This window comes from Lepisma saccharinum, chromosome 1 (assembly GCF_977018435.1).
Source record: "Lepisma saccharinum chromosome 1, izLepSacc3.1, whole genome shotgun sequence".
NCBI classification, from domain to species: Eukaryota; Metazoa; Arthropoda; class Insecta; order Zygentoma; family Lepismatidae; genus Lepisma; species Lepisma saccharinum.
In genome coordinates, this window is record NC_139229.1 from 204970229 (window position 1) to 204983580 (window position 13352).

The window sequence follows — 13352 nt, forward strand, 5'->3', positions numbered from 1 at the left end:
AAAGATATGAATATTCATACGCTACTCTGTACCCGATTCCAAGTTCTTGGGTTATCATTCCACGGCGAAGGAATCTAATAAATAATCTGGCATTACAGTGGGGCAGTGGTGTCTTCTGACTTGTATACGTGAGCCTGTTTCTTGTGTAATTGAAACTGGTGCTGGGAAACAACCTTCATCAATGTTTTAGAGAGGAAAAACTCGAGGGGTCTCTTGGAGCTCACGAATTGGATCAACCGCCATCCCAGCGGCAGAAACCTCCGTCGATTGTGTGGGTGAGTTCCGAACAAAGTCATTAAACTAGCAAACTAAGTTCTTCCGTCCGTGGGGCACTGCCTGGATTACTTTTAAATATATTCTTCGATGCTGCCCATTCATTAAGGACTAACCTCCGGGCTGTGGGGGTTAGGCTGCAGCTCTGTAATTCCAGTCGATCTCGGTTGGAATTTCTAGTAAGACATAGATGTCCGTGAATTTTCTTTAATCTACTTCACTGTCCGGAGCTAACTGCGTAGAAATAACAGACCAAAAGCAGATGTTAAATCAAACACTATTATCTCAATAGAGGATTTATGTTTGTTTTATGTTTATTTTAGATCGCTTTTCTGCCACTTTTGGCTAATCGCGAAGATGAGGTTCAGTAAAGATATGGTGAAATTTATGAACGGACGCTCAGAGAGAACACCCATGTCCAAGCCGAGATTCGAACACGTGACCCCTCACGTCTTGGCGCTCTATGTTAAACATTTCCACACCGAGGTCGGCAATTAGCTGAAATTTACGAATGGACAGTCAAAGGGATGTTTTGATTGAGTGTTCGACTCACGATCTCGTCACAGAAGATTTCTCATTCAGTTACATCGATTTTCTGCCACTTCTGGCTAATCCCGACTATGAGGATGAGTGATGATATGATGACATTGATGCAGGGATACTCACAAAGAACACCCATGCCCAAGTCGGGATTTGAACCCAGGATCCTTGACGTCGTAACGCGCTGTTGAAACCACTCCGCCACGGAAGTCTGTTCGAGGATATCAAAAGCAAGATACAGCATATAGAAAGCTCTAAAAAATTAATTAAAATATTTGTTATTCGACAGAAATAATACACATGTGTTTTTTCAACGTTATGGAGAACGGAACATTTGTGATAATACCGAATTTTCTTTTAATTTTGATAGGAGGGAGAATTTATTCTTTTCGTCTCCGGGTGCGGGAGCAGAGAGGTAAGCTTATCTTCACATTCATACATTTAGTTAGGTTCGTTTTTGGTTTCAGAATATCAGCATATCCCTATACGTGAATTGTTTCTTGATTCCCAGCCTCTGATAATATCACTTAGTAGAACTACTAATAACTAGTACACTAACGTACACTAAGAGGGGGTTAGTAATAAAAACCTGTGACACAACTGCCCTTGAGGGCCAGGGCTTACCTACCGACTGCTTGCCGACCTCACTCCCACCTGCCTCAGCCAGGGCCGAATCAACCTATGGGCAACTGGAGCAATTGTCCCGGGGCACCCACCAAAAGGAAGTTGTGAAGGGCCTCCACCAAAAAAATATTTTAACCAGCTGGCTATGCTTGTGAAAAATTTCATAAGAAGTTGTATTTTAAAAATAAAAAAAAACTTCAGTATTGTCGTATGTCTACACTCTTCTGGATCCAATAGTAGCACAGCTCTCAGTCGATCTGTTTGTAGATATCTGAAGCTCAGTATACTTTATACCATGGATTGATTTGGCTCTGGTGTGGAAATAAGGAACACTTATTCAAACAATCAATTCTCAGATACAATTAAGATAATAAATAATCCTACGAAGTACAAAATTTTCTTACAAATTACATCTGCAGCTCGCGAGCATCTACGAGGAGGATCTGGAACACTCGCTAGAGAATGAGCTGATACATTTTGCACACCTAGTAAGCAGTAGCAATGTCAAACATCAGGAAGACATCCCAATGGAACTGTCTATGTATAATATTGTACCTAGGTATGTAAGGACCCGTTCCGCAGTACATTTCCCAATGTCGAAATTCTCTTTAGAATGTATTTGGTCTTGATGGTAACAAACTGCAGTGCAGAAAGATCTTTCTCAAAAATGAAATTAGTGAAAAACAGGCTTCGTGCTGGCATGGAACAGGATCGCTTATCCAATCTTTGAACATCTTCGTGAATTGGATTTCGATGATATAGAAGATGAATTTTCGGCGAAAAAGGCCAGAAAAGTGTGTGTACTATAAGTGTTAAGCCTTCGGGAATTTTCTTGGCGAAAGTGTGGTTACTACAATTTCCACAATGAACCAGTCGGTAATTGTCCAGTAGATGGACCGTGCATATGTAGTGACATATTTATTCTTAATTGTAAATAATATCATTTATAATAAATTATGTACGTAAGTACAGTCTACTGCTCAGTTCTCTGTTTCCGTCTGAACCCTTAGTATTTACTATATATTGTAGTTACGGTGTTCAGTCTTCATAATATACTGTAGAAATTTAGACGCAGAATTTTACTGCTGCTATAGCGCAACAATTTTCGTCCTGCAATTTTATTTTACTGCGCTATTCTCCCTGCAAACCTATCTGCGATGTGTTCGATTGTGAACGACTACTGATTCTAAAATCAGGTCTACCATTTCAACTGCTGAAAATTGGTAGTTAATATATTTAGCTAATAAAGCTCCTAGTAAAAAAAAAAAAAAAATGCCCCCCCCCCAACAAAACATTTTGCCCAGGGGCCTCCACAAACCTTGATACGGCCCTGGCCTCAGCAGAGGTGGGCGATCACCCAACCAGTTACGGAAGACGAAAACCCCAGTCGTTGTAGGTTTCCATGACCGGCTTACGCTACTCATTCGTAGCTCCCCAATTTCCTTACGATGCTGTGTGGACACCGGTCTCATACACTGGAGAACAGTTGTTACGCTTCCTTCCCCCAGGAGACTCGAACCAGCGCACGTCCCGTAGCCAGAACCCAAAGCCTGACGCCTACCGCAGGGCCACGTGCGGGACTAAGAGGCGCTTAGGTGCACTCAAAATACTATTCCCCACCCCCAACATTTCCACTTGCATTCTGCCGGAAAGAACACATTACGCAGGCTTCGTTCCACGCACATCGCATGACTTTCCACTCCGTTAACTCGCACGCACTGGTGATACTCATTTCTTCTTTTAATTCCGGAAGAAGAATATTTCCCGAAACAAGTGAAAGCAAATTAAGTTTAAAGCCATTTTTCCGCATTCGACTATGATGGTAGCTTCTCAGGATACGGCGGCAGGAATCTTGTGAATGCATTGCTGCAAGGCATCATGGGATCGGGTGAGAATAACTTCCTGGCAGCGCTAATTGTCTCAAATGATGTAGAAGATATCGAGACGATTACTGAATTCTCTTCTGAACTTTCCGAGGTAGAAAACGAATTTCACTCGCTTTTGTAATATCCGCTATTTGAGAGTATATAATACTCAGTGGATGTGTGGTTAATCACCATTCGAGCACGAATCGAAACCCAGTCCACACTACAGCAATGTCTTTCATCATGAGAAATATCGTAAGTACAAAACCTTTATGTTGCTAATGGACTATCGCTTCAGCAATCTTCGTTTACTGACAAATGTGTACCGACAGCAATACCCTAGCAAGCATGTTATAAGTTTTTTTCAATGTTTGGTTTATCGTGCTAACGTTATCGTTAAACGTTGATGAAGATCAATATTAAGGATTTTATTTTATTTTATTTCAGTCATATCGTGTGATGATCTCGATGTAAAATTTTAAATTTGTATTTTAAAAAACCTTCAAAGTGGTACGTACTTTTACCACCACTGGGGAAGTGGGAAGGGGTTGATACTTCCTCATTCGAACATTCGAAGAGAAAGCATTAGTCTACATGAAAAATATATATATATTTATAGAATATTGATAAGAGGTGAAGCATTACTTAGAAATCATTCATGTTTAAAAATCAACAACGATATAACATTTAGAAGTAAGATAATTATAGGCTTTTCTTTATTCATAAGCCTATTGAACTGTCAGTATATAACTAATATATATATTTAAAATTATTTTCACTCGTATGTACTGACATCTTTCTCATTTACATTCACAAACATACATCTAGCTAGCTGGTTATCGATATTGTTATACTATTCTGTGGGATTAGCGAACGTAAAATAGAATACAAAGAGATTAGCGGCTTACATGCATGACTATGAACGTGGCATATATATTCAGTCTTGCAGGACTTCTATCTTCAACATTTACATGTTTTGTTTATTTAACACACTTCGCTGCTTACAATTTCAGATCCTTTCCATGGCCTTCCTGGTCATAGTTCAGCTGATGAGCTTCGTTAGTGGTAAGTGCATTTACGATAGAAATATTACACTGGTACATGACATGTTCATATGGTGAAAACTATCACAGTGTTTTGATATGAGATTTCCCACACAACTTTCGTATCATTTAGCAACTAAACAGCCGTCTGTCACGTGAAAGATTCAGGTTAATAATGATGCATAAGAGGCTCTGGGCTAACCCTGCCTTTATCCAACGGGGTGAAAGCAGCGTAATCCTGGTAAGGTTACACCATTTCCATTATGTCCTACATTGAAAATATATACGGTCCTACCTCCACACATCCTGTGTGTATTTATGGTGCAGTGCAATGCACACAGATTTTCTTTCACAACAGCAAAAAAACTACTTTTAAAATACGATGGATATCTTTATTTATTTTAGCATGAAAACAACTGCAATTCATAATATGTAGTTCTCATTGTATGCATCGTAAGCTCTAACTGTTGTGATGCCAAAAAGATTGTTTTAAGTTCCCTTTAAGTAGTTAAAACTTACCGTAAACATACAATATTTTACCGTTAAAATGACAGTCTGCTTGTTAGTTTATAAAACCGTGACGCAACCGGGTTTTTTTATTTAAATTTTAATATATTATCATGCATAAATATAGATAATGACTAAAAATTGCCGTTGCGTGCGCCATACATATACACTCTTAATACGATATCGTCATAAAACTGAATACAAAATAATTCCTTTTGACGTAATCGAGCGTCAAATGTTACACTATGTGCACATCATTTTACGATCATGGTCTGTATCGTACTACTAACATTACCGTAGCATTGCCATGGTACCATATTGTTCCACAAAAAGTATTTCACACCTAACTCACTATGGCTACATGAAAACAGTTAGTTTTACGTCATTGAACAGTTTATGTATTTTTATCTATTTAGCACTGCTCATAAATATTAATCCTATACTGTAATCAGAAGATAATTGGGAATCAGATTAAATTAATTGTGAAAATGCCAAAACACTTAACTTTCCTAGACCAGTATTTCAACATTAGTAAAGAGCATGTGAATATATCAATTTAGTCAATTTTGACTATGTTATTTTTAACAGTGTATCTCTAAAAAAGAGAGAGTCATTTGAATTAAATTAATGAGAATTAACTATATACTAACCATTAATGCCTTAAAAACAGCCATGGTTCTTCTTTTTTTTACGGTTATTGGATGACAGTGGAAATTGATGGTATTACGGAACTTAGTGGTAATCTAACCACTGTGCAGTATGCCTCCACCGGCCATCAAACAAAGCGACAGAGTTAATACAACTCCGTCGGGGACGCTCAACTATTGAGCATAAACTAAAAACAACTGTTGCGAGTTAATAGTTAGCATTACCACAGCTTTTTTTCTTACACGTGTAGCAGCGTTCTGAAGCTCATATCTGCCAAGCAGAAAAATTAATAAACATGTGTACTACAGAATAATGCAACCAAGACTGTTTGCATTTTTATCTTTGTTTATTGTTACATTTTCTTGTTTACATTAATGTGTAATTAATAATTCTCTAAATATCGCCCTCGTATTCTCACAAAGCTTTAAAATGGGAAGGACGAAACAAGATGGACAAGAACCTTTCACTGATGTAGGTTTTCTCAAGCTATGAAATTGTAGCAATACTCTCTTCGTCAATAAAAACAAATAATGTTTAATATTCCTTGATAAGAAATTGGATTGTCAGTGTCACAATAATTAAATGTGCCAGACTGATAATTTTGAAATTGCTAAACAATACTTGGATGAGATATAAATTTACATTTTGAAATCTAATGGAAGTCATACTAATATGTGACAATCTTAGCGACATGATAAAACCATTCTTATCAGGAATAACAATTTACTTTTGTTGCAAGAAATACCTGGGTTTCCTGGGAGGGCGGTTCCTTGCATCCCCAAGTTAATTTGGACCCTCTTTCTTACTACTCTTTTCTTTAAAACTAATTCTTGTATATTTCTTAACAACAGCAATACCAATCCTTGCCAAGAGCTACAGCAACAGCAATCTCTGGGCAATTCACCCTATTCCTGTTATCATAAAACACGGAGGAATTGGAGGCGGATTCGGAGGAATTGGAGGTGGATTGGGAGGCATTGGTGGTGGCGCTGGAGGAATTGGAGGCGGATTCGGAGGAATTGGAGGTGGCGCTGGAGGAATTGGAGGCGGATTCGGAGGAATTGGAGGCGGCGCTGGAGGAATTGGAGGCGGATTGGGAGGCATTGGAGGTGGATTGGGAGGCATTGGAGGTGGATTGGGAGGTATTGGAGGCGGATTCGGAGGCATTGGAGGTGGAATCGGAGGTGGTGCCGGAGGAATTGGAGGTGGATTTGGAGGCATTGGGGGTGGTGCTGGAGGAATTGGAGGCGGATTCGGAGGCATCGGAGGTGGCGCTGGAGGAATTGGAGGTGGTGCGGGAGGATTTGGCGGGATTGGAGGTTGAATATAAGACCTTCATCTTTGCATATTTAAAGAATTTAATTTATGTCATATAAATTTTAAGTTTGAAAATAAATATTTATCAGATTACAATCTATAGTTTTCATTGTCAAATTTTACATTAAATGTATGGGACATCGAACATGATGGTATTTTTTACAATGCAATAAATATGAGTCAGAAAACTGACAGCCAAGCAATTGTTAATCAATTTATTTTACAAGAATATACCAAATGAGATGATTTTCAACGATACATGCTCATTTCATTTTAATGGCTCTAATATCTATTTGATTGGGGTGTAAGGGGTGATTCTTCCATGTAGTACACCCAAATGTCAACCTCACTTCCACGTAGTACACCCTGGACTGGATTTGGCAGACTAACTAGGCTCTGGTGCCCTACACCAGTATAATAATCCTTGTAATACTGTATGTGTGTTGTCCCTTGTTTCTTCCACATATATGCTGATTGCCCCTTTGCAGCCTCAGCTTTTAACTCAGGTAAAGATATTTGAACTCTCAGACACTATTAACCAAGTAAGAATATTTTAGACCTAAGATACGTGTATTGATATTGGCTACGGTAAGTGGCTGTTCTCTGTATAGTGCAAAATAGGCAGAATTTTAATTTCAATCAATCAATCTATTTGATTATCAAAAAAGGCGTAATAATTAATATCGTTTGTGTGTCCATGCGCTCTCTTCACGGCATTGTTGGATCCTTAGTTAAATTTCAGCACAGGTTGAAAGAAAACATGTACACCTTATGGACAAGGTTTATTAGAATAATAAGTAAAAGCAATTTGAGATGCAGATATATACGAGAAATGATGAACAAATAAGGAGTTTCTCTGACTCATGCCTTAAAAACTAAAACAACCACAGCTTTTGGTTTTCTCTCTTCTGGTAGTGTTTTTTAAGTAAATTACACGAGGATAGAAGTGCCATACGTATTACCCTATTTATTGAGTAAAAGGTCACCTAAGCAAGAAAAAGAAAACAGACCGAAAAAAAGGGCGATGTGGAAGAGCAGAACACTGTATTTTCCATTTCTCTTCTTCCTAAATTAATTAATGTCTATGCAAGCGTACCTAAGCGAATACGGGAAGGTAATATTTCATGCCACGTTACTGCTGACGTAAACAAAAGCATCCACATCAAAAAAATAATGAACAGTTCAACCAACTTTATATTCCCAATTATCTGGGACGATGGAACTTGGTGCTATATTTGCTTGCACTTGATTGCTCTCGAAATAAAAACTTTATTCCAAAACAAAGTGGTTTAGATAGAATATAGAACAAGTGGATATATAGAAAAACATGTACGCTAGTTACAAATGATACTGTGATAAAGATTTTTTTTTTAAAAGAAATTTCATCTATCCACCATCGACATAATCTTGATAAATCACTGTTAACAAAAATTTACCAATCAGGATTAACCACCCACTAATTGTTTTGTTCTTAATATTCAACGCATCCAGTAGTTCACTTGATGTACAGAATGGCTAATCGGGACTGGACCTTTAGTTAAAAGTGAGATCCGAACCACTATGTGCCTCCACCGGGTATCAAACCAGAGTTCCCTTGATTACAAGGCTACGACGTTACCACTGCACCATTGGGGAGGCTTTCACCGATTGTAGTTAGAGTCGACAGAGTATGAACTAGAGAAGACCAGGAATAGTGTCGAGCACTATTCCGGAAAGAGTATGTGCAATATTGGTTTGTTGAAATCGCCAAGCTGACTCCCAGTTGTTTCCCAGTTGTGTGCTTCGCACCAGAGCTGAGTTTCGCCAGTGTTTTGTTAACTGACTTTTTGATGATAAGTATTAGTTATTAACTACGGTTTTAATGATAACTGCAAACACTAGTGTCATAGTCCTTGTTATCATGGCTTATTCCTTCTTGGGAAGTTCTAGTTTTCCCTCCAGTTCCAGAGAAAGTAAAATAGCAAGAGTTTGTGTATTGAAAGCGAAATAATACCCATAGGACTGGTGTGTCGAGTTGTGACCAGATGTCGAAAACAACACGATTTATCTTAACTAACACAGTAAAGCGTTCTGGGTTTGTTCATTACCTGGAAGTGTGTACAGTCACGGACAATGGGATTGTTACAAGCCAGAAGTGCCGTAACTGTAGATACGGTAACGATCCGTAGTATCTTTTAATTATTATGGACAACAAACTCCAACTTCCAGTCATTCAACCATCGTTTTCCAATCAGGAAATATTCAGGAACATCACAGGGATGCGGTGTCAGACAGCACTGAAGCTCTTCCTGGTCATCAGCGGTATACGGACTAAATCCAGGAAGAGGCTACAGTCCTGACTGTGCATTTGTTTAGTAAATTGAATTGCAATAAATGTCTGGGGGCAGAGAGTTCTAGGTGAGTTCTAATTGAGTTATTGAGGAGCAAGTTACGATTGAATAGAGAGAGAGGAGGAGGTTCTAGGGAGAGTGTGTTAACGCGAGTCGCAAGTCAGACTCTACGTACAGTCACAAGCATAATCTCTCCCAGCAGATCTTCAGTTGGAGTACAGAGACAGGTATATCCTTACATTACCCATGCTGATCCAGTCTTTAGGGGTGTAAAACTCAAGTGTCATGTGTTGCCATTCAAGTGTGTAATTTAGTACCTCTAGCGCCTTACCACCAAGCTCACCAAGAGCAGAGAGTGTTTACCATCAAGGATGAATGATGACTAGTGAACTACATTCCCAAAAGATCACCCATACCTAAGGGAATGAGACGATACTATACAATATCCCGGGAAACTCTGGAGCAATGTCGTTCATAAAGGTAGAGAAGGGGGAAGCGAGTGGGCGGAGCAAACAGTACCCGCTGCTGCAAAGCTCCAGTAGCTTTTCACCCTCCATGTAACCCCGTTCTCTCGTACGCGTTCATTTGCCAAGCCCTCTCAGGTCACTACTTGCGCAGAGACTTGCTTTCGGCGATCACTTGCTCCAGAGATTCCCGACACAGAGTATTTTTTAATTTTTTTTAAAAATCTTAAAATATTGTTAAAATAAATTTTGAAAGAATTTCATGAATGCTTATGGGCGTTCATTACCGAAATGCATCCAATTCGGATGGTACATGCGAACATACAAGAAAAAGGCAAGAGGAGGCATGTTTACAGAGATGCAGAATGAACACTCCATCCCATTCCCTCTTAAAAGGCCACATTTCCTCTTCGTTCGGCTACACAAAAACAGACTGAATACATATTGTAGGTATATATCATTCTAACAGAAGCATCAAATTGCCGCCCCCTTATAATACCGATATTCTCATAGAAGAGGATTATAATCACGTTATAAAGAGAGGAGCAGTCTCTGCTTTGATAAAACCGCATCTTTTACCAGCAGCAAAAGGGTCGATAAACCCCCAGCTGATATACAATATTCAATTCTACTGACGTGGATGCACTGAAAAACATACGGATTGGTAATGTTACAGAACGGAATTTGCCAGTGAAGAGATAAAATCTAATTCACACTGAATAGCACGCGCTGCAGTGCAAGTCCTTGAACTTCAAATGGTATCATTGCATCTTTACTTGTTCTTCAAACATGGGCGCAGAAATAGCTAAAGAAGGGCAAGGCATTCAACTACTGAAAATAATTTTGTATGGATAAATCAAATGAACCTAAATAATTATACCGACCTATTTTCTTCATGAAAATGATTTTTTCTCCCCTTCTCTGTAATATTGGCAATGTCTACGTAACCATTTTCTCTTGATTTCGGAAATGTGTTACATAATTTACTCTAACTCTCGAGTCCAACGAGACGAGATGCTATGACAGGAGTACTAGGTATCGTATAAATTCTGCAAATGTCTGTTTCGTTCTTGTCTCGATCTCTTTACTAATATCTCGGTTTCGACACGACCAAAACTTGTCTCGGCTCGGCACATACCCTCCCACATCTCCAACAAGAGCAAAATCTAATATCAAAACAGAAGGCGGAGGAAATTAATTAGGTTTGCTTTGGGGAAGTTGGTCCCTAAAAGATAACTTGTTTTGTGCACAGTACAAAATATAGATTTTGTAGACAAACATGAAACAACTACGAACACATGTTGTACTGTTTATGAGCGTCTTGTCGCAGTTGGTAAGAATGTAATCTCAATACTTCTATAGCTAATTTTTCAAAACACAAAATTTATATTGATTCCATGTTTAATGAACCCCTCATAATTCCAGCCTACAGCATACAATCACGTACACTTTGTGTACTTTGTGTTGATCATGCTAACAAATTTTAAACAAATACGTTAAAGATCCCTCAGAGTGTTTACGAAAGTTTATTTTCTGTGATTGTGGATGATACCTTTCTCTATACAGAAGTCACGCTTAATTCCCAGAAATCGAGAAATTTTTCAGAAGTAAATACAATGTTACTGCAATAAAGTGTTTATCGCGGGAAGTCTGCCTTGAAAAATGGCAAATACATCCGCAATTTTAAGAGACACGGATGCACCGTCGACTATTGCACCAGAAACCATTTCACTCAAGGTTGATTATCATCTTAGTGGATTATTCATGTACAAAGGTCAATATATAACAATACAATTCGCATATATCGCGTTGTCACGTTGCATCCTAATAAATCAAACATGTTCAAAGTGCCATTATAATTCAATCCACAGCAAGTTGTTTTAAGTACTTACCGACTGCAGATCACCCGAATGCTTCAAAACATGGTTCCACTCCCTGAAAATGAAAAATATGATATGTTATTATTGAAATATTAGAATATGCTAGCACCAAAACAACACACAGCAAACTGCTCTCAAATGTTACCAAAATGTAAAATTACAAAGTTAACATTTAAATAGAAAGTAACGATCTTACATGCGTCAGAGGTTGATTTAGCTATCACTAACACAATGGTTGATTGATTGATTGATTTAGTTTATTTTACTTGGCGTTTTATGCCTCTTGGCTAATTTGCGAAGATGGGGGTGAGTGATGAAAATGATGAATGGACATTCACAAACAACTAAGCCCGAGCGGGATTCGAACCCGGGACCCTTGGCGTCGTAGCGGATGTGCTAACCACTTTTTTTATTACATAATATTACCAATTATTCATTGCAACTCATTGGGCAGTCAACATTACATTAAGAAAATTAGCATACAATCTATTTCTTTTACAGTGAGGTATCCTGTGGTATTCTTGATGGAGGTAATTTACAAATTGTATATTAAAATCTGGTTGCCGATATGTCGATAGGAAATAGGCATAGTGTCCTAAGAGTCATGTACATTTTTACGTTTTGTTTTTGGGTAATAGGCAAAAGCTGGATATAAAAGAATATCTACAGAGATGTTATACACTGATGTTCGACAAATAGTACTCACAAGTTTCCTTATATAGAGCCATGATGTTTGTATTATTTGGCATTCACTCAGTCTATGGACTAAACTATCAGACACATTACATCTAGTACACATTGACGTATTTACTAATTTAAGATCATAGAGTCTCTCTCCAGTGATTAATTTTTGGTTGACAATTATATACCATGCTGATCGGATTTGTGATGTAAGATGGTGAGCCTGAATATTATTCCATATTTCTCTCCAATTGATTCTGGGATTTTGCTCAATAATTTTACACTTTGGTTCTACTAATTTACATAGTCTGCGATATGTTTCCGATGTCACTGGTATTGTTAATATCTGAGATTGTAATAGGGCATAACTAATAAGTTTATTTTTATCTAACTTCCGTGGTGGGAGGATTTTTGCCATGTACCATACCTTTACAGTGCATAGACCTGTACAAAGGTCACCCTTGACTTTAAACTAAGGCTGCGAAATTTATTTGTTTGTAATATCGCTTTAACCCCAGTTGTTACTCTATCATAATTTAATTGGATCATACTTTGAATGGAGTGTGTATATATTATACCTAGTATGCGTATCGTTTGTACAACCTTAACATTACCTCGCTGGGAATGAGAATGAATCAAATTTAAATTCGAAAGTGATGATTTTTCTTGGTTTATTTTTAATCCCGACCATATTCCAAATTTCTGTAATACCTGACACGTTGCATCAATATCAGACTGGTCATTTATTAATACAGTAATATCGTCAGCATACGCCAACACCTTAATGGTAGTAGAGTGTATGTTAATTCCTTGAACTTTTCGGCCTAATTCAGAAAGGAAGGATCTCAGCGCAATACAAAACGCTAACATCGACAAAGGATATCCTTGTCTTACACCTTTATAAATAGAGTTATTTTGTCAGAAAACCATTTATTTGAATTTTTGCTGTTGCATGTCTATAAAGACTTTTAAATACTGACAGAAAATGTCCACGTATACCGTAGCCCTGCAAAACGTTAAATAGATATTCATGATTTATCGAGTCAAAATCACGTTCAAAGTCTAATGCTAATATAGCATTTTCAGAATTATTGTTCTGTAGTCTACAACATGTAATGACTTCACGCTTCGTTTGTAAAACATTTGCGATTTTGTAATCCGTAGATAGGAGGGTGATGGG

At 38.0% G+C, this 13352-nt stretch overlaps 1 protein-coding gene across 1 annotated transcript; it reads left to right on the forward strand.

Moving 5' to 3' along the window:
• Positions 1-3506: 3506 nt before the first annotated feature.
• On the forward strand, positions 3507-6919 carry LOC145991313 (uncharacterized). Its single transcript, XM_083127316.1, has 3 exons — positions 3507-3557; positions 4316-4367; positions 6352-6919. Exons 1-3 carry the CDS (start codon positions 3534-3536, stop codon positions 6822-6824), a joined length of 549 nt encoding a protein of 182 aa, XP_082983442.1. The 5' UTR covers positions 3507-3533; the 3' UTR covers positions 6825-6919.
• The last annotated feature ends 6433 nt before the right edge of the window (positions 6920-13352 follow it).

What these genes read in the sequence shown, in the direction of transcription:
- LOC145991313 (XM_083127316.1), top strand. Translation starts at nt 3,534, where the DNA reads ATGTCTTTCATCATGAGAAATATC. An exon ending in CTTTCATCATGAGAAATATC is followed by an intron (nt 3,558 to 4,315) that starts GTAAGTACAAAA and finishes TTACAATTTCAG; the next exon opens with ATCCTTTCCATGGCCTTCCT. An exon ending in GCTGATGAGCTTCGTTAGTG is followed by an intron (nt 4,368 to 6,351) that starts GTAAGTGCATTT and finishes TCTTAACAACAG; the next exon opens with CAATACCAATCCTTGCCAAG.